The 21,311-nt window shown below is 45.1% G+C and overlaps 1 protein-coding gene across 1 annotated transcript; it reads right to left on the reverse strand.

Moving 5' to 3' along the window:
* Positions 1-3,813: 3,813 nt before the first annotated feature.
* trir (telomerase RNA component interacting RNase) lies at positions 3,814-21,311 on the reverse strand. Its single transcript, XM_085971719.1, has 3 exons — positions 20,993-21,311; positions 12,239-12,316; positions 3,814-11,035 (listed from the first exon to the last, which is right to left on the reverse strand). Exons 1-3 carry the CDS (start codon positions 21,293-21,295, stop codon positions 10,928-10,930), a joined length of 489 nt encoding a protein of 162 aa, XP_085827845.1. The 5' UTR covers positions 21,296-21,311; the 3' UTR covers positions 3,814-10,927.

Raw genomic sequence — 21,311 nt, forward strand, 5'->3', positions numbered from 1 at the left:
AAAGGGAGTGACTAAATCGCTACCCTGTTTTTTTCCCCTGGCCCTTGCCCATGGCCAGTAAGACCAATTATAAAATTCCTACTACTACTGAAATCAGTTAACTCCGCAGACCAAACAAAGCTGGGACCTTCCGGTCTGAACAGTTTTCATTTTTATACATGTCTTATCATTTAAGGATTGCTTGCGCTGCAGGATAGAGCACATTCCGTATCAGGCACCAATTATCAGCATAAGGCACTTCCAGGCCAGGTATAGCATAGTTAAATGTAGAATAAAGCTGCCTCTATCCAGTAAGATGCAGGGGCGATAGCAGAGCAGTAGCATTGGTTTTTGTAGTGCTCTTAAAGTACTGGCACAAACAGGGTGGGCTGAATGGCATCCTGTGCTGTACAGGCCCCAAATTTCCTTGAGTTTTCCCCAATCTCCTGTCCTAATGTCGGCAGAATCCCTGGAGACAATCTCCTGCTGGTGAGCCTTCATTGTCCATCCAAGGAACAATATTCCACTCGAGACTAAAACACATCTAGGTTGGCACTTAATTCAGTGCAGCCCCGAGTAGTTAAGCAAGCGTGATCAACAAATGAGGTAAGAGACAGTATCAAGCTAAAAAGACACACCAATACAAAGAAAAATGGATGGCCAGGAGAGCAACAAAGAGGTGCAAAAAGGAAATATGAACAAAAATTGCAAGGGATATCAAACATAACAGCAAACGTTTTTATAAATAAACATATCCAGAGAAAGGTGGTAAAAGGTTATGTAGGCCCATTAAATTGTGCTAATGAGAAGAGGAAGAAGTTACAAAGGGACATATCTCATTGAATGGCCTACTCCTACTCCTATCTTCTATGTAAAACGAGTTCAATGTGGGTAAGTGATGTTATCCACTAAAATCTGAGAAAGACAAATTGGAATATTTTCTTAATGCTGTTGTGGGTTGTGGAGGAGACAAAGGTGCCCATGTGCACCGATCAATAAGAGCTAGTGCGCAGGTACTAAAAGGCTAATAGAATGTTGGCCTTTATCTTAGGGCTGGAATTCAAGTGATGAAGTTGTGCTTCAGTTGTAAAGGGCATTTATCAGACCCCCCCATCTGGAGTACTGCGTTCAGTACTGAGCACTGGACCTCAGGAAAGATATATTGGCCTTGGAAGGAGTACAGTGCAAATTGACCAGAATCATATCATGGCTTAAAGGGTTAAATTATGAGGACAGGTTGCATAAACCTGAATAGTTTTCTCCTGAAACATTTCCTCCCATCACCAGCATTAGTGCCACCAAGGGAGGGGAGGGGGAGGGTGGTAAAACCTCCTTTTAGGAAGAACAAGCAAAAGATACCAAATGGGTCAGACTGCACTAGAGATGTTCTGGTATCACTGGCATATCCAGACAGAAATGCAGATACCTCATTTCCGTAGAGGTTTCGTGTACAAGGAGGCTCCATTCCCAAAGGAATACTGGGTCAGCAGACTGGATGACACAAGTAAGATATCTGATGACCAAACTGGCGGCTGCTTCGGAATCCCACAATCACCGTATATTATACTCTACGATAGCAAAATACTGCGGATGCTGGAAATCCGAAATAACAACAGAAAACACTGGAAAAATTCAACAGGCCAGACAACATCCGTGGAGAGAGAAACAGAGTCGACGTTTCGGGTCGAAACCCTTCTTCAGAACTGAGAAAAAAAAGGCAGAAAATGAAACAGATTAAAAGGCAGTTTGGGGGCTGGGAAATGGGGGAGGGGATGAAAGAAGAGACATTAAGAGATATTCAAGATGAGACGAGATGGTAATAGGACAGGTAAAGAAACAAACAATGGCTCTAGATGAAGTGTGAAATGCGCTGGCAGAGTGAGAGACAGCTGCCATGTGGGAGAGAGAAAAAAAAAAGGAAAAGGCACAAACCAAAAGTGGATAAAAAAATATAAAAATATGACAGGGGCCGAGGTTATGATCTGAAATTGTTGAACTCGATATTGAGTCCAGAAGGCTGTAAAGTGCCTAATCGGAAGATGAGGTGCTGTTCCTCGAGCTTACGCTGAGCTTCCGTGGAACAATGCAAGAGGCCGCAGACGGTGAGGTCTGAGTGGGAATGGAATGGTGAATTGAAATGACAGGCGACTGGAAGCTCGGGATCACCCTTACGGACTGAACGGAGGTGTTCCGCAAAGTGGTCACCCAATCTGCGTTTGGTCTCCCCAATGTAGAGGAGAACACATCATGAGCAGCGATGTATATTATAGTTTCACTGGTACTGCACAAAAGTGTGATCAATCGTCACCACAGCATGTGGTGGCCAGACCCACCAACCATAGGTGCAGATACCATGACACCTACCTGGCAGTAATCATGGGGGAACTGTGTTCACAGAATTTGGGTTAGCACCACCAGAAGCAGAGTTGTTCCATTTGCTGCAAGGACACTTGCAGCTAACACACAAGTCTGGTACTGGCCAAACCAGTGACAGCTATGGCCTCAAGTCTCCCTCCACATCCGTGCAGTCATACGTCAATGAGTTCCTATGAGGATACAGCCATCAATTAGCAAAACAGGCCCACGTGCCTCATACCCATCTTGTGCAATATCACCTCCATTTCAGCAGCTAGCTAACAGGGTGTTGAGTGCAGAGTTTTATCATCACTTGCTTACAGACTAATACCTCACTTAATTTTTAACCTGTCACTGCAAACCTCCCTTCTTCTTCAGCCTGAGCAAAACAGCAAACAGACTATAAGGATGTTTGTCCCCTATTCTACTACTTCCCTTTAATTGCCCACGTCCCTTTAAATTATACATTATGTTCCACTTCCACCTTAGGCTGCCTCCCTGCACCTGGAAATATATGTAATAATGAGTTGGCCATTACACCAGTTCTTAAATGATTCAGGCTGGATGCTTTAGTACAAGAAAATCTGGCCCACTACCTCATCCCAACCAGTCGAGCCAGCGGGATTCCCATCAAACTGGTTTGTCCCTCAATCACCCACCCAGCATCAACTCTCTAATCACCTTGTCTTTATAAGTGGACTGATTGCTGAGGTAATTTTTGGTTCAAATATGTTGTATCTGATAGACTGGTGCCTATTATTCCAATGGGTTCAAAGTAGAATCGCCATTTTATTCTGTTGCTGGTGTGACATTACACTGATTGGATTGAATACAGGGAGCTGGACTGATGGGTCTGATTGTGCAGGGGCAGGTTCATTGTTAGCACAGCATGAGAGAGAAGGTCACAACTTTCAGAACATGTACAAGAAAGAGAACACTAGTGTCAATAAGCAACTGTTTATCAGGTCACAATGCTGGCTCTCTTACTTCACCACCTTATCTGGGACCTTAAAATATGGCAAATAGTACAATAGCAAAATACTGCAGATGCTGGAAATCCAAAATAACAGAAAATGCTGGAAAAACTCAGCAGGCCAGGCAACATCCATGGAGAGAAAATAGTCAACGTTTCAGGTGAAAACCCTTTGTCAAGACTAAAGAAGCACAGGAAATGAAATAGATTAAGAGGCCAGGCTGGGAGAACAAAAGAAGAAATATGGCACTGCGAGTTTGCCAGCTCTCTTACTAAATACAATGTCACCAGGAACGCAATGGTTAACAATGAGGACTTCTCAAAAGATACATACTGTTACAGCTGCTCTCAATCATATCATAGTTGCAGATCATTCCAGTGTGATTTTGATATCCCACACTCCTAGCTGTATTAACAGCTGGAGCCATTTGCCTTCAGTATTATTAGGCTAGTAGCCCTGTTGCAGGATGCTGATGTGGTGATGTGTGGACACAGTAACACTCCAAGCTGTTTACAATGCTTTATTCAGTGATCAGCAAGGGTGGCCAAAAAGAAAAACTGATTGCAGTCAGGATTTGATGAATGCTTCTTCCATAAGAAGTGGCTGTGGACCGTACAATGCAAAGAGGGCAGTTTGTAGACCAGGTGGAAATGACTCAATCAAGCAGGGTGGAGGATAAACTGAATTCAAAACTCAAGTTAACACCAATGCGGTTAAGTTATTGCCTTCACTCAATACATTGACTATTGTGCAATTTTAAAAGTTTGGTTTTATCCCTATAATAGTCCAACATAAGCGATATAGTAAATATGGGACGATAAGCTGCATCACATAGTGTTACTCGAAAAATGAAAATAGTGAATGGTACAGAGGGTAGAATTAAGGTAACACTGCTAACGCCAGGCATTCGCCTAGAGTGCTTTCAACTTCACGCCCCTGGGGGCATTAGAATATGCAGCATACGTGCCAATATGAGTCTCCCAGTTGGGACCGAGTTACCTGATCTAAATCAGGACTATTCTACATTCAACCACAGCCCCCTGAGCAGGAAATTCCACTCCTGCTACCCACCCCAGTGACTCCTGGAAGGAGTACCTGTATGGACAACAGATGAGAGCAACGTGAACTGCCTCCTAAAATTAGGTGAGTTACCTGGCACATTTTCTCTTCTCTTCCCCCCCTCTCTCTCTAACTACTTACTTGCCGAAGTAGTTATGCAGATGCCACCCAATATCTTGCTAAACATACACACTTGCTAGCAGGAATCACTGGAAGGGAATCAGCAGCCGGAACCCTGGCCGATTTGAGGGACGCTGGGGTCAACCGTAGTGGCCCATTGCTGTCCCCGCCTAGATCAGCCAATTCAGTGGAACAGAACCCGAGGCACCCTCTAACACACTACACCTTTACCCACTAGGACATCAGGGGAACCACTGTAAAGATCCTTAGGCAAAGCTTAAGTCTCAAAATATCCTGGTTCATGGAATACAAACCTGGATTAAATGTGGTATAACTACTGGAAACGTGCAACCCATTCCAGGGATAATACTCGAACATAGTTTAGTGCAGTGATCAGCTCCAGTTCTCAACATGCGCATAACATTTCATTCCCCGTTAAAAAACGATGAAAACTGTTGGAGCTCAGCAACTAGAGGTAAACTAGGGAGATGGGGAAAAATCATGACAGCATAACAGAGGAGGCACTCTGGGTATTCTGCGGCGAGTGTCTCACCTCCTGACTCCCCAAAGCCTTTCCACCATCTACAGGCACAAGTCAGGAGTGTGATGGAATACTCTCCACTTGCCTGGATGAGTGCAGCTCCAACAACACTCAAAAAGCTCGACACCATCCAGGACAAAGCAGCCCGCTTGATTGGCACCCCATCCACCACCTTAAACATTCACTCCCTCCACCACCGGCGCACCGTGGCTGCAGTGTGTACCATCTACAAGATGCACTGCAGCAACTCGCCAAGGCTTCTTCGACAGCACCTCCCAAACCCGCGACCTCTTCCACCTAGAAGGACAAGGGCAGCAGGCGCATGGGAACACCGCCACCTCCAAGTTCCCCTCCAAGTTACACACCATCCTGACTTGGAAATATATTGGCCATTCCTTCACAGTCGCTGGGTCAAAATCTTGGAACTCCCTCCCTAACAGCACTGTGAGAGTACCTTCAACACACGGACTGCAGCGGTTCAAGGCGGCGGCTCACCACCACCTTCTCGAGGGCAATTAGGGATGGGCAATAAGTGCTGGCCTTGCCAGCGACGCCCACATCCCAGGAACAAATTAAAAACTCTTCTGAAATAAATCAAGTTAGATCCATTAAAGTGTCGCAATTCATTCCTTTGAAAAATACTTTCAATGTCGTTAACTAATTGTAGTGATGGGGGAGAGAAGAGAGAAGAAACTGTACAGTATAGTCAATTAGTAATGGTGTTTAAAAGCACAATGGCAGGTTAATATGATCTGTGCTACAAGGCAGTGCGTGCTGCAACACTCAATGCTGTGCAGGGGAGGGGGAAGTTCAATTCTTCCACTACATTGTTGCTCATCTTGAAGCACAAAAGTAGAGACAAGGGACCTTTATGAGACAGTGTGGGAAATGCCAGCACCAAATTAGCTAATCCAACTCAAGTGGATTTCAATTAAGTGTGATTTCATTTTTAGAAAAAATACATAGCACTGTGCTATTGGTCAGCTGATGCAGGTTAAAGGCCAGAAGTGTTACATGAAGTAACAGAGAATGCAGTTAAAGCAAGACGGTGTCCCCCTCAGGCCACAATTAATCGTTAAGTAAATGCAGGACAGTCAGAGTTGAATTGTATTTTGCAGAGAGATCTTTGCAGATTGGAAAATGCTTGTGAATTTCAGATTTCCAGTTAGAAGAATCCAGTATTAAGTGACTGGCGTTTCTTTTTATTTTAAAAGACTGCTTTGCATGTAAAACAAAGCATGATACAAGACATGTATGTACAGCGTGGTTATCCGACACAAACGTCATCAACCTCTTTTGTTTATTGTAGGCAAGCACTGGATTGCAGAAGGCAGTCCCTTAAATATCAGTAAAAATTCAATACCCAAACTACTGAGCCGGGACAGTGACGTTTCACTTCTCCATCTTCCAGTTAAAACCAAATTGCAGTGCTCCAGTGACACTCCTCGCGCTCTCTAGCTCACCTCCCCTCCTCCCCCACCCCCCTCCCCCCCCCCCCACCCCAAAACTTGGTTAAAGATCTTCACTGGGCAGACAATGAATTTAAGAGCATTGGCAGTGATGTTGAGCTGAGCGAAGCAATGTTACATTCTAGAAGTAAAGGACACTGTGTTCAGGAATGGCAAAATATTCAAAAGATTGAGGGGGGGGGGGGGGGGAAAGAGGGGGAGAAGAATCACATTTGTCAAGAAAGGAAAAGTTAACATTTAATTCTCAGAACGGAACACACCAGCACCAAATGAAATCCCCAGTTATACCAAAATCCAAATGAGTCCTGTTTGGATCTGTGAGCATGAATGGACTAAACTGTCCATCTGGTACAATCTAAACTCTTCACAACCATTGGATTTGTTCAGATTTCACCTGGCAATAAAATTGCACGGATTCTGTATAAAGGAAGATTTGGAATTTGTTCCAGGGCAGGAGCTCCACGACAGTTTGCATCTGTATCACCACCTCACCCAAAGCCATAAGGTCCAACTGTTAAACTGTGAACAGATTTGAGGATCAGTTCACCTGGTTTTGGCCGACCCGAATGTCCCACCTGTGCTGCTCCGTGCGAAGCAATGGGAAACAATGTGCATCAGGATGTCCAGCATGAGCAATGGCAAAACAAATACAGGAAACTTTCTGATATCCGGCACTGACGGGACCGAGCTGGTGCCGTAACATCAAAAGTGCCGGACATACCAGCGTTAATGTTGAGAGATACGGAACTGAAAAGCTCTGTGAATCAACAAACCCTGTTGCTTAGCAACAGCTTCAAACAGTCGGCTGCAGCTGCAAGCGTCTGTAGCTGAAGCTGTTGCTATAGCTACAGACCTTGCAGTGCCTGACTGGGAAAAAAAAAGCAACGAGAACTAAAAAAACTTATAGAAAACGGCTCCTGATTTTTGCCGTTAGATCGAGTATTCCGGACATATAACCTCCGGATAAACCAAAGTTTCCTGTACTGTAAAAATAGCCACCGACTTGTCCACTTATAGCAACCAAACTTCCAGAACCGCTTAGAAACATAGATTTAATTGAATCTAACTACAGGTACAGAATTAGGAAATCCAGAATTTAATCCCACCCACCCAAATTTTTCTTAAAAGTTATTTCGTCCCTCCTAAGTTTGCATTTCTATAGTGCCTTTCACAACCTCAGGACATCTCAAAAGCGATTCACAGCCAATTAAGTACTTTTGACACTGTTGTGACCTGTGAAAACAAAGCAGCCAATTTGCAAACTGCAAGGTGCCACTAAGCAGCGAAATAAGTGACCAGATAATCTTTTGTTTATAGTGTTGGTTTTGGGTCGTGTTGGGCAGGACATCAGGACTCCCCTGTTGTTCTTTAAAAAGTGCCACGGGCTCCTATACACCCACCTGAGAAGACAGGTGGGGCCTTGGTTTAACATCTCGTCCAAAAGACGGCACCTCGGACAGGGCCGCTGTCCCTTAGCATTGCACTGAATTGTCAGTCTAGATTATGTGCTCAGGTCTGTGGAGTGGGGCTAGAACCCACAACCTTCTGACTCAGAGGCGAAAGTGCTACCCACCCCGAGCCACGGCCGACACCCAAGATGTTAAATCCCGGTTGGGTATGATGCCATTGGATCTAGGCACCCCCCCCCTCCCCCAGTAACTCACCCAAATTGCTATTCACATGCCAGCCTGGAAAACAAGCAGCATGCTATTCAACTACCAAAGCATCACATCAAAGCTCAATCGCCCCACACACACACACACACACACACACACACAGAGTGGGAACTGTGCCCGATTCCCCACCCCTCCCTAACCCAGGAGAGAGCTGAAGGCAACTGGAGCGTGCTGTCCTGGCCAGGATTAAATAACTCAGCAAAGGCCTGGGGATTGAGCACTCGTGGGCTACAATGGCCCAGCTATTCGCCGTTGGGCTACTTGTGGGGTGAATGTCATGGTTTCATTGGATAGTGGGTGCTCCTTGGTCCCTTTACTTCAGGTTAAGCTTGAGAAAACAAAAACGTCATTTAAAATCTTTTTATAAAACAAAATTGTTAACGTGTTGTTCTTGTCTGCCCTCCTCCCAGAAAGTGGCAGCTCCTGCAGTGGCTGCTTTTTACAAACACAAGCAAAGCTCCAGTGCATCGTCCCAGTGCCCATTCGTCGTGGGAGCTCAGACAGTGAAGTCCTGGCTACTTGACTACGAAGGGCATTGCCGATGTTCTCAGTAAGCATCCGCACACAGGCATCTTTCAGCAGAGATATAGACAGCAGTCAGCAGCAGCAACCCTGGCCGATTTTCCTGCTTCCCAGCCCCATGTACCAACCACCCCGGCTGAAATCGGCTAACACAGCACAAACCCGAATGAACTTTCCGGCCTGCGTGGCTCAGTACCTAATGAGTTATCAGGGGAGCTTAGTTCATGCTTCTAATGTCGTGCCTAAAAAAAGCAGCAGCATGGTCCTGGAACACATTGTAGAGAAAAGGTGAATGACAACTCAATCCCAAATCATTCAGTCACCCCACTCCCAATATGAACCATACTAGTAAGACAAGATGGGTCCACAACTGTAGGGAAATAGCAGATGGTTACACCCTGCCTGGGCATACCTCACATCTCCTAGCAACTGGCCAGAAAGGATACTGATGAAAGTCTGGGAGAAGCAGGCAAAAGTCCAGAAAGACTGAACAGAGAGAGATATAATTCACAGAGGGGAAATTTACATAACAAATATCAGTCAAAATTACTAATTGTTAAATTCAAAGTTCCACAAACTAGTTCTATTCTACCTGCTCTGTATTCCCCGCCGCACCATTTCACTTCCATCACCGTTTCACATCCAAACGTCTCCAAGCATTAACAGATATTAGCTAAATCCTATACAAATCAAGAGCTTGTATTAAGAGTCCTCTGGAGATCCGGCGTGGACCTGCACTTCAGACTAAAGTGAGAGCTCTGCCCGGCTCTGAAAAGAGACATTAACCGTAGAGCAGACTGTTTTTGCAATTGGTAAGATACTGCTGTTGCCAAGTTTCTAGTTCTTCCCTCTTCACCCTCCGCTGTTGTCAGCGGTAAGCAGCCACCGCCGATGGGGGGGGGGGGGGAAATCATCCCACTAAAATCAACTCTTCCGCTTTCCTGTCTGCAATGTGCTAACTGAGGCAGAGTTCCTCTTTTCACCACAAGTCATTCATATTTTTCCCCACCGTCTCATTTTATTTTGACTGAACAGTCGCATAGACCATTCCAGCGTGAACAGGCGGAGAGACATTGGATGGCGCAACACACATGGGCTCAGTGGTTTACAATGGGGAAAAGGAGAATTCAAGCATCGGACCAAGAAGCGATGTCTCCCACTAGCACTGCAGGAAGATAAGCATTTACCACCCAGGCGAAAATCTAGCTGGGCAGGTTATGAGCGCTTTGTAATAATGTTCCACTGAATGCATTTGAGGTAGTTTTGTGAACTTGAGTAACTTTTTTTTTTCTAACCCCACCCCATTTTCTGTGCTCACATCAGCCGCCTGTGTCCATGCTGCCCGCTTCCCCTTTAATTACGATGGGACAGTCCCACTCATTGGCTGGCTGACCCACTTTTAAAAAAAAACCCATTCAAGAGGCACAACAGCGGTCACTCTGCAGCTTTGCCCCTCTGTCCTGCTGCTGTCTGGATAGACTCACCCCCAGGAAAGACACTCAGCCTGAAGGCCAGTCAAGACTAGGATTCAAAAATCACTGGTCTCCAGTATTCTAGTGCTGTAGCCAACAGACCACTAGAAACAAGTCCTACTACTGCCTCTTACAGTTCAGCTCTTAATGCTAATAGTAAGGTAATACATCCGATAAACATAAATGCCTCACCAGCGCCACCCAAGCACCGGGCTCCTCCCAACGCAGAGGTGCAGGTAGGCGCCAGACCCGACCAGCCAAAAGTCAAACTAGCCGACCCCTACATTTTAGCCAACTTGCCAAGAGGAGGCCAGCAGAATATGCAATATTGAATACTAGTTTCAAAAATTGGCTACAGTTTTGTAGCTAATAACTGGAGGCACAAGAGAGCAAAATATGCGTGGAGTTTTTTTGTTTACTGACAATTGGAGCTATATCGTGCATATTATAAAAAATAAAGATTAAAAGTGTCTGGAAACTATGTACTATGGTGGGACAGTAACTATAGGGAAACTGTACACTGATAATCACACTTTGAAAGTGGACAGGATTTCAATGTTGAAAATTAAACAATGCATCGGATTTTTTTTTTTTTTGCAAGTGTTTTCAAACCACGAATTCAAATAAATACATATTTCAGGCTGTCAAAAGAAACAAAAATCTCATACTGGCTGTACAGCGAGGGCAATGGGTTGAGGACTTGATCTTAACGCTTGTAAAATATAATACAGTTCTTGTCTGCATGGGCTCGCACACGTGGCTATTTAACAAGAGGCCGAGTTTTGTCGTCATCGCTGCACTGATGTGCTTTGTATTTCTTCACCTCTGCCATGTATTTGGCCCACGCATCGCCTCCACGCGCCTCAGCCTGGAAAGAGAATGGAAAGAAACAGGCAGACTGAAATGGGTGTTAAACAGAAGGTGGAGATATCTAGCAGCATTGAGGCAACCACAGGACAAAAACCTTTAGTACTATAGACAAATCCTGTTACAATGCCAGTAGGGTTTCACAGGCTATTAAAACTTTGTTCTTCTCTCATAGAATAGTACAGCATAGTAGGAGGCCATTCGGCCCATCGAGTCTGCGCCGGCTCTTTCGAAGAGCAATCCAGTTAGTCCCACTCCCCCGCTCTTTCCTCATATCCCTGCATCCTTTCAAGTATTTATCCAATTCCCTTTTGAAGGCTACTAGTGAATCTGTGTCCACCGCCCTATCAGGCAGTGCGTTCCAAATCCTAACCACTCGAGTGAAAAAGTTTCTCCTCGTGTCACCTGTTTTTTTTTTTTTGCCAATCACCGTAAATCTGTGGCCTCTCGTTATCAACCCTTTACCAGAATGGTACCAGGGGTGAGGGACTTCAGTTATGTGGAGAGATTGGAGAAGCTGGGATTGATCTCCTTAGAGTACAGAAGGTTAAGAGGAGATTTGATAGGGGTGTTCAAAATCATGAAGAGTTTGGATAGGGTAAATAAAGAGGAACGGACTCCACTGGCAGGAGGGTTCGTAACCAGAGGACACAGATTTAAGGTGATTGGCAAAAGAACCGGAGGTGACAGAAGGAAACTTTTTTTTTTTTTTTTTAATAAACACAGCGAGTTGTTGTGATCTGGAACGCGCTGCCTGAAAGGGCGGTGGAAGCAGATTCAATAGTAACTTTCAAAAGGGAATTGGATAAACACTTGGAAGAGAAAAAAATTGCAGGGATATGAGGAAAGAGCCGGGGAGCGGGACTAATTGGATAGTTCTAGCAAAGAGCCGGCACAGGCACGATGGGCCGAATGGCCTCCTTCTGTGCTGTATCATTCTATGAAGTAAAAATGATTTAAACAAGTCAATACAAGGATTGTGGAGAGCATAATGACCATAACATTTACACAGGGCAGCCTGAAAGGCAGCACGGAGAGTGTGTCTCCATTTAAATGGGAGCACGTGGGCAGAGAAAGGCTCCCACACGACGTGAATACGATCAAATGCTTTAACAAACAAAGGCAGTATATACGCACACAAGTTTAGACACTTCAGGGTAGACTGCACAGAGAGCGACATTGACAAAAGGCCAATGACTCTTACCTCTTCATCGGCCTTGTGTTTCTTGGCTACCATTCCCGTCTTGAGGGCTAGCTTCGCCCCACCGCGTCGCTTTCCCACCTGGGGTAAGGGACAGAAGACTGCAACCGTTACACGAGCGCTTGGAGCTGCAATGCCAATGCTGCCCACTATGTAATAAAGCAGGGATCCTGAAATTAGACCGCATTCCACAACAGAATGCATCTCCCACGTCAACCTCTCAAAGCACTTCTAACATACAGTACACAAGCTACTGTGAGCACAGGCAGGCCATTCTTTATACTCCCCTATAAGGCAAAAGTGACAGGGCAGGTGTTACCATTTTAAAGACCGCCAACAACTCTTTAAATCTTTCAGCGCTGAATTAGCCAGACATTTAATATTAATATTTGCAAATCCATCAATAGATCTGTAACAGCTTGCTTGCAAAAAAGATTGCAAATTGAATTTCTTGCTGCACTTTGAGCTAAAAGCTTAAAACAGATCTGGTGACATTACCCACATACATCATTTTGAACATGCAATGTTGCAATCAGATGGTTTCTGAGCCTACTCCCTTTTTCTACAAGAACCCTGACCCAGGGATTAAGCAGAAAGGGGGTTTAACAGCATTATAACCAACTGGTTTTCTATTGGAGTCGTTATTTCAGTGCTAGGAAAAAAAAAAATCTTAAAGTTTACTTCAGTTTGGACGCACAGCTTTACTTTGGATACCTCTCGTGACACCGAACGCAAGTTAACAAAGTTAAAAAGCTACGTCTTTGCTTTGTGGCCATTGCTTATGGGCTTGGTGACTGCAATCTCTGACCGACTATATGCTTTACAAATCCAAAATACAACACTTCAATTTGAGGATCTGCACACTTCATGGGCTTAAACGTCAAACTGGCTCGTGCACTATCTCCGCTTCATTATATGGAGTAGGGGAACCAGCAAAGAAACTCTACAAATGACGAGTACGGTTACACTAGGCAATGCCTGGAGTACTATGCACAGTCTCCTTATTTAAGGAAGGATATACTTGCCTTCGAGGCAGTGCAACGAAGGTTCACTAGATTGATTCCTGGGATGAGAGGGTTGTCCTATGAGGAGAGATTGTGTAGAATGGGCCGAGTTTAGAAGAATGAGGTGATCTCATTGAAACATAAAAGATTCTGAGGGGGATTGACAGGGTAGATGCAGAGAGGCTGTTTCCCCCTGGCTGGAGAGTCTAGAACCAGGGGGTCACAGTCTCAGGATAAGGAGTCGGCCATTTAGGACTGAGATGAGGAGGAATTTCTTCACTCAAGAGGGTTGTGAATCTTTGGAATTCTCTGCCCCAGAGGGCTGTGGATGCTGAGTCGTTGAGTATATTCAAGGCTGAGATCGATAGATTTTTGGACTCTGGGGGAATTGAGGGATATGGGGATCAGGCGGGAAAGTGGAGTTGAGGTCGAAGATCAGCCATGATCTTATCGAATGATGGAGCAGGCTCGAGGGGCCGTGTGGCCGACTCCTGCTCCGAATTCTTCGGTTCTTATGTTCTTGGCTGCTCACCAAATGCCAATGTTGGAATATGCAGGTGCCGTGAGTTTTTATTTTTGCTAATAATCTAACAAAAACAATCACATAAGCATGAAACATTGCCCGGAGAGTGGTCTATTTAGATTGCAGGCTGCAATTGCTGCTGCGATCACACCCTGACTACTCACCAGTTACTGGGCGTGAAATAAAGGCTGCAGCATAACTTGCAGCAGGATCGAGAGAGAGAGACGTTTCTGCACTGCCAACACAGTAGGACACCTCAATAAGGTCTGAATGATCGCTAATAATGGGCAGAGATACCTCTATCCCATAGGTCATCTTCCAACACGACTAATTATTTTAAAAACACAAAATGTGCGCACGTATATTCTTACTAGTTTATGCTAAAGTCAACATGTCCACTTTATAAAACACTTATTCAGCTCAACTGAAGGGCAAACCTGAATAGTGAAAGCTTTCTCTCTCCAATACTAACTGAACTGCCGTCCCTTTCCAGTTTTTATTTCAGATTTTCACTTACTTTTCGACACGAATGTACTCCAATTGTCTCTTCGCCCTACCACATTGTAACATCTAGAAAAGTAACATTATGGCTAACTAACTGATGCAATGCTGGTTAAAGGGACACTTTAAACATGTGGCACAATCTGCTGATAAAGACCGAGTCAGCGTCAAGCACTTTGTAGATCGAATGCAACATTGAGTCACTGCCTCAACATGGTGTACTTACTGTACCCAGTGACATTTCCATTTCCCACATCATCATTTATTAATGCTCCAAATGGGACTCATGAATATGTGTTAATGGATACATTTAATCTCACTCCATTGGGAAATGAAACTACCCAAGTCCTCACATTAAAGGGTTGCAACAATCAGAGCTCTGGCTGTAACATTTTAAAAACGAATCATCATCTAAGCTTCACTTGTTTTGTCTTAGAATCTTAATGGTCGCTATAGAAGCTAACAGCCTCATGATGGACAGCTAGAATGCGCCAGGTTTTACAGCACGTGATATCTGCACAAGCATCTTCAGATATATTTCCAATCTTATCTTAGTCTGTGCAAAAACAGGTGTTTGATCAGAGTCCAGCTGGCATCATGAACACAGCCATATTTTCAATTAATTAAGATCACATTTTCAGCAACTAAATTTAATCCTGTAATTAGTGTGGACAAAATACTCTTGGAGCACCCGGTCCATTAAATGGTCTGTTTATAACCAGGGCAACGATAAGTGCTTGATCCGAAACCAGTGGCATATAGTGTCAGACAACATCGCTTGGCTTATATTTAACATATAATTGCAGAATTTTAACATACATTAGGGCATAACAGAACTCTTGAAGCTGTAAAGCAAATTTATAAGGGGATTAAGAGCCTAATAAATCGGATATTGCTATCTTTCTAATCTAGGTACCAACGGTAATTTTCCAATGTAGAATTTTTTGTAAAACACAGAATTGAAAGTATACACAGCCAGATAGCAATATTAGTTTTCCTTTTATGAAACATCTTTTCGCAGCTGTACGATTCTGTTGCTGGGATAAGGTAAACAGTTTTAATAATGTGAACGCGAGGGGCTAGTATAGACGCCACTCTCCCACGATGAACAACTCAACCTGCACCAATGCAAAAGCACCTAAGAATTGAACGCTTATTGCAGCAGAAGAGAATCCTATTCTCTGACAAGTTGAAAAATGGTTTTAATCTCTGAAGACGAATCGTCCAACATCGTAGCTTAAGCCGGGATTCCTGGGGATACAATACAATCGTTAACAGCCTGAACTTATACAGATCTATTCGATGTAAACCGCTGGAAGAATCGTCTGACCCAAGAATTCAAATCTTCAAAAGAAAAACACAGCGTCCTGCCAGCAACCAAAAAGGCTGGCTGGAAGAATTGAAAATACAAAGGGCACACACCCTCACATACACCAGCTCCCCACAATGGAACCAGAATTGGGACAAAACATTCTTCTGCACAAGATTTCCAGAGATCTTCAATCGAGATGACTTCACCGACTACAGAAGCTGCCATCCTCTCTCATTTGCTCCTCAATCAACTGTGAGATTGTTGCTCCCGCCCAAAGTCAATAAGGTCCAGAGAGTCTGACACTGCTTGTGTGAAATAATGTGAAGACAATGTTCCCTTTAAGCTGCGTGGTCCCACACCACTCTGGAGGTCCCAAGCAGCCGACTCACCGGCTTTTAAAGGGGAAAAACCACGCGTGCGTGGAATTCTGAATGGGCCATGTGACCCCCCCCCCCCAAAAAAAATTAGAGGGAACACTGGTTGCATTTACACTAGGCGAGTATCCGTGCAAAGTGGTTGAGAGTGACCCCAAACTGAAGCTAAACTGTGTGGTGTAATCAGGCATTGAGGCCTGAACTTACTCCAAAACAAAGCAGCGCAAACACGCTCTTAATTGCAGCACAAGTTAGTTCATGTTTCTCTCCCCCATGCTGACCAAAATGTAGAAGTTGAGGGAAAATACATATATTTCTTAATTATGCACCTGATGTCAGCATCAAGCACTCCCAGGTCAGGCGTTACAGATCCTTGAAGAATAAAGCTCCCTTTCAGCTGTGTCAATGTACCTCAGCCCAAAGATCAGAAGGCACTCTACGGTATGATCTCTTTCCATTTCATACACCAGCCTTTCAGAACGAGATTGCCAACTGGTGCCATTAGGAACTGGATCGAGACTGTCCAAACCGATTTCCCATAGGATCAATACATCCAGCAGGCGGAAGAGACTTTTACCCCATCAGGAGCCTTCTGGACTCAACAGAGTTCAACAATTTCAGATCATATTCTCGGCCCCAATCATGTATATACTTTTTATCCACACTTTGTGTTTGTGTCTGTTCTTCTCTCCCACATGGCAGCTGTCTCTCACTCTGCCAGTGCAATTTACACTTCATCTAGAGCCGTCCTTTGTCTCTTAACCTGTCCCATTACCATCTCCTCTTGCCTTGAATATCTCTTAACCTCTCCTGCCTTCCATCCTATCCCAGACCTTCCCTTTCGTTCTTTCCTCCCCTCCCCCCTTTCCCAGCCCCTTCACTTGCTTAAAAATCTGTTCCATTGCCTGCTTTTGTCCAGTTCTGACGAAAGGTCATCGACCTGAAACATTGACTCTGTTTCTCTCTCCACAGACGCTGCCCGACCCGCTGAGTTTCTCCAGCATTGTCTGTTTTTATTTTATCCCATCAGGGTGGGTCGGATTTGAACCCAGAGCTCAAAGTTGAAAGGTCATTGCCAATCCGCTGGCCCACCCACAATGCAAGTATTTTCTACAGCAGAGATCCATTTTAGGAAGTCTGGTTTGGGTGCTTATACTTCTACTCATTTAAACTATGGGACCATGTGAACCAGGATGTCAAATATGCACTTTTATAACCTAAATATTTTTGAGCAGAAACAAATGGAAGAAAAGCCTCTCAAAGCAACAGAACAGAAAAGGGAACTTTCATACTTGCAACTAAGATACTCCAAGTCCATGATCCTGTTTTGCTGAATCTTCTATTTATAATTCCCAGTCTAATCAAGATGACCAAGATATTAGAAGTGGCAGAAAGCAATCCCAACAGAGAGCAGGGTGCTTACAAGCTCCGCTTCCAGTAATTAAAATGTCAATGTTTACACAGCATGCAGGCAGGAGTGCTCGCATTCGGTAAACATTTAATACACCAAGTTCTTATTGGGGTGGGGGTCCAGACACCCCTACAACAAACACTCGAGGCCAATTTGACACCACACTGGAGTTATATTCCTTATGGCGTGAGACAGCCACAACGTTTCTTAATGGTGAGGGAATTAGAGCTGTGGAGGAGCAAAGGGATTAAGGTGGCCATGTATACAAATCACTAAAAGCTAGTGCACAGGCACAAAAAGTAATCAAAAAAGGCTCATAGAATATTGGTATTTACTGCGAGGGGGTTGGAATTCAAAAAAGTGAGGAAGTTATGCTTCAGTTGTACAGAGCCTTGGTCAGATCCTGTCGGGAGTACTGCATTTAGTTCTGGGTACCAAACTTCAGGAAGGACATATTGGCCTTGGAGGGCGTGCGGCACAGATTCACCAGAATGATACCAGGGCTTAGAGGGTTAAATTAGGAGGGCTGATCGCATAAGCTTGGCTTGTATTCCCTCGAGTTTAGAAGGTTGAGGGATGATCGAATCGAGGTCTTTAAAATGAGGATCCAGTATAATTTGGACAGGTTGGGTGATTGGGCAGATGCAGTATAATGTGGATAAATGCGAGGTTGTCCACTTTGGTGGCAAAAACAGGAAGACAGATTATCTGAACGGCAATAGATTGGGAGAAGGGGAAGTGCAACGAGACCTGGGTGTCCTTGTGCACCAGTCGCTGAAGGTAAGCATGCAGGTGCAGCAGGCAGTTAAGAAGGCAAATGGTATGTTGGCCTTCATAGCGAGAGGGTTCGAGTACAAGAACAAGGATGCCTTGCTGCAGTTGTACAGGGCCTTGGTGAGACCACACCTTGAGTATTGTGTGCAGTTTTGGTCACCTTATCTGAGGAAGGATGTTCTTGCCATGGAGGGAGTGCAGCGAAGATTCACCAGACTGATACCTGGGATGGCAGGAATGACGTATGAGGAGAGATTGGGTCGATTGGGCTTATACTCACTGGAGTTTAGAGGAATGAGGGGGGGATCTCATTGAAACTTATAAAATTCTAACAGGACTAGACAGACTGCTTGCAGGAAGGATGTTCCCGATGGCAGGGGAGTCCAGAACCAGGGGTCACAGTCTAAGGATAAGGGGTAAGCCATTTAGGACTGAGATGAGGAGGAATTTCTTCACCCAGAGAGTGGTGAACCTGTGGAATTCTCTACCACAGAAGGCAGTGGAGGCCAATTCATTAAATATATTCAAGAAGGAGTTGGATATATTTCTTAAGGCTAAAGGGATCAAGGGATATGGGGAGAAAGCAGGGACCGGGTACTGAATTTGGATGATCAGCCATGATCTCATTGAATGGCGGAGCAGGCTCGAGGGGCCGAATGGCCTACTCCTATCTTCTATGTTTCTATGAGAACGATTCAATAGGATCGACACAGAGAAACGATTTCCTCCGGTAGGGAAGTCCAGAACAAGAGGGCGTAATCTTAAAATTAGAGGCAGGACATTTAGGAGTGAAATCAGGAAAAAGAATTCACACAAAGGATAGTGGAACTTTCTAACTCGCTTCCACAAATTGAAGACTGAGATTGAGATTTTTGTTAGGCAAGGGTATTGAGGGATATGTAGCACAGGCAGGTAAATGGAGTTGTGGTACAGATCAGCCATGATATAATTGAATGGCGGAACAGGCTCGAGGGGCAGACTGGCCTACTCCTGTTCCTGACTCTCTATTTACACTGCAACTTCAGTGATGCTAAAGTTACAATTCAATGATGGATGTCAAGAGACTCAGCATGGGCAGCGAGAAAGAAAGCCCATCAGTGCCCTGCCACAAACCCCGTTCCCCAGCCACCGACTCCATCCCTCTCCCTAGCATCTGTCCGAGGCGGAACCAGACTGTTCGCTACCTTGGTGTCATATCTGACCCCGAAATGAATTTCCGACCACATATCCATGGCCTAACTAAGACCACCTATTTCCACCTCCGTAACATTGCCCGTCACCGCCCCTGCCTCAGCTCATCTGCTGCCGAAACCCTCATCCATGCTTTTGTTACCTCCAGACTTGACTATTCCAACGCACTCCTGGCTGGCCTCCCACATTCTACCCTACGTAAACTTGGTCATCCAAAGCTCGGCTGCCCGGTGTCCTAACTCGCACCAAGTCCCGTTCACCCATCACCCCCTGGGCTCACTGGCCTACATTGGCTCCCCATTAAGCAACATCTTGATTTGAAAATTTTCATCCTTGTTTTTTAAATCCCTTCATTGCTGTCCAATTAGTCTCACTCCCTACGTTCTTTCCCCGTTGCCATACAAATTTTCTCTTTTCAAGTATATAGCCAATTCACTTTTTAAAGTTTCTATTGAAGCTGCTTCCACCCAACCTTTCAGGCAGTGCATTCCAAATCATAAACGCTGCATTAAAAAATCCCCTCGTCCCCCTGGTTCTTTTGGCAATTATTTAGGTTCTCTGGTTAATGAGCCACCTGTCAGTAGAAACAGATTCTCCTAATTTACTCTTATCAAAACCCATCATAATTTGGAACACTATTAAATCTCCCCTTAACCTTCTGTGCTCCAAGAACAATCCCAGCTTCTTTAGTCTCTCCATATAACTGAAGTCCCTGATACCATTCCAGAAAATCTCCTCTGCACCCTCTCCAAGGGCTCATTGAAACTTATAAAATTCTAACAGGACTAGACAGACTGGATGCAGGAAGGATGTTCCCGATGGTCAGGGAGTCCAGAACCAGGGGTCACAGTCTAAGGATAAGGGGTAAGCCATTTAGGACAGAGATGAGGAGGAATTTCTTCACCCAGAGAGAGTGGTGAACCTGTGGAATTCTCTACCACAGAAGGCAGTAGAGGCCAGTTCATTAAATATATTCAAGAAGGAGTTGGATATATTTCTTAAGGCTAAAGGGATCAAGGGGTATGGGGAGAAAGCAGGGACAGGGTACTGAATTTAGACGATCAGCCATGATCTCATTGAATGGCGGAGCAGGCTCGAGGGGCCGAATGGCCTACTCCTGCTCCTATCTTCTATGTAACATAACATAAGATGTAGGAGTTGGTCATTTCGGCCCCTCGAGCCTGCTCCGCCATTCAATAAGATCATGGCTGATGTGATAGAGAGAGAGAGAGAGAGAGTGAGAGTGTGTGCTGCCCACCGCGGTATCCAAGGGCTCACACACGCCAACAGTGACTGCACTTGGTGGTAAAGAGCTTTTGGAGGGGGGTGCCAGCTTTGAAATAAAGGATAAAATGCTCCATCTATCGGGGGAAAGGTCCATTATTGGACGTACGCTTGTGGTCCATGAGAAGATGACTTGGGCAAAGGTGACAATGAGGAGAGCACTCGAACAGGAAATGCTGGAGGACGTTTGGCCTGTGGTGTGATTGGAATGGCTAAAGAATGAAATGAATATATCTGTGGGAATAGAGAATTGACATTGTAATGTGTGTGGGTGTGAAAAAGGCAAGTACAGCGATGCAAGTCCTCCTCCATCTTCGACTCCTGCTCATTAACCAAAGGATAGGGGAGGGGGGAAAAAAACACAATATCCCCCTGGCTCTTACAATATTCAGCACGCTTTTCTTGCCGTCGGCCTGGCTTTTCCCGTCGCTCTGGGCCTCGGGGCTTTGGGGCTGTTGTTGCTGGCCGGCAGCCACACTCCCCCCACCGCCGCCATTGTTAATGTCCCGGCCGCTCGGCGCGGCGGCTTCTTCTCCTCCCGTTCCCCCCGCCTCCTTCCTCAGCTTCTCCTCCTCCTCCATCTTCTTCTTGAAGAGCGCCATGAAGCTGCCGTCGTTGGCGAAGGTGTTCACCCCGCGGCCGCCGCCGCTGCCAGAGGCTTCACGGCCCCGTCTCCTCGCCGCCATCTTGGGAAAGGTAAGC

Source organism: Somniosus microcephalus, chromosome 31 (genome assembly GCF_052327205.1).
Source record: "Somniosus microcephalus isolate GS21.2 chromosome 31, FLI_Smic_1.0, whole genome shotgun sequence".
Lineage (NCBI taxonomy): Eukaryota > Metazoa > Chordata > Chondrichthyes > Squaliformes > Somniosidae > Somniosus > Somniosus microcephalus.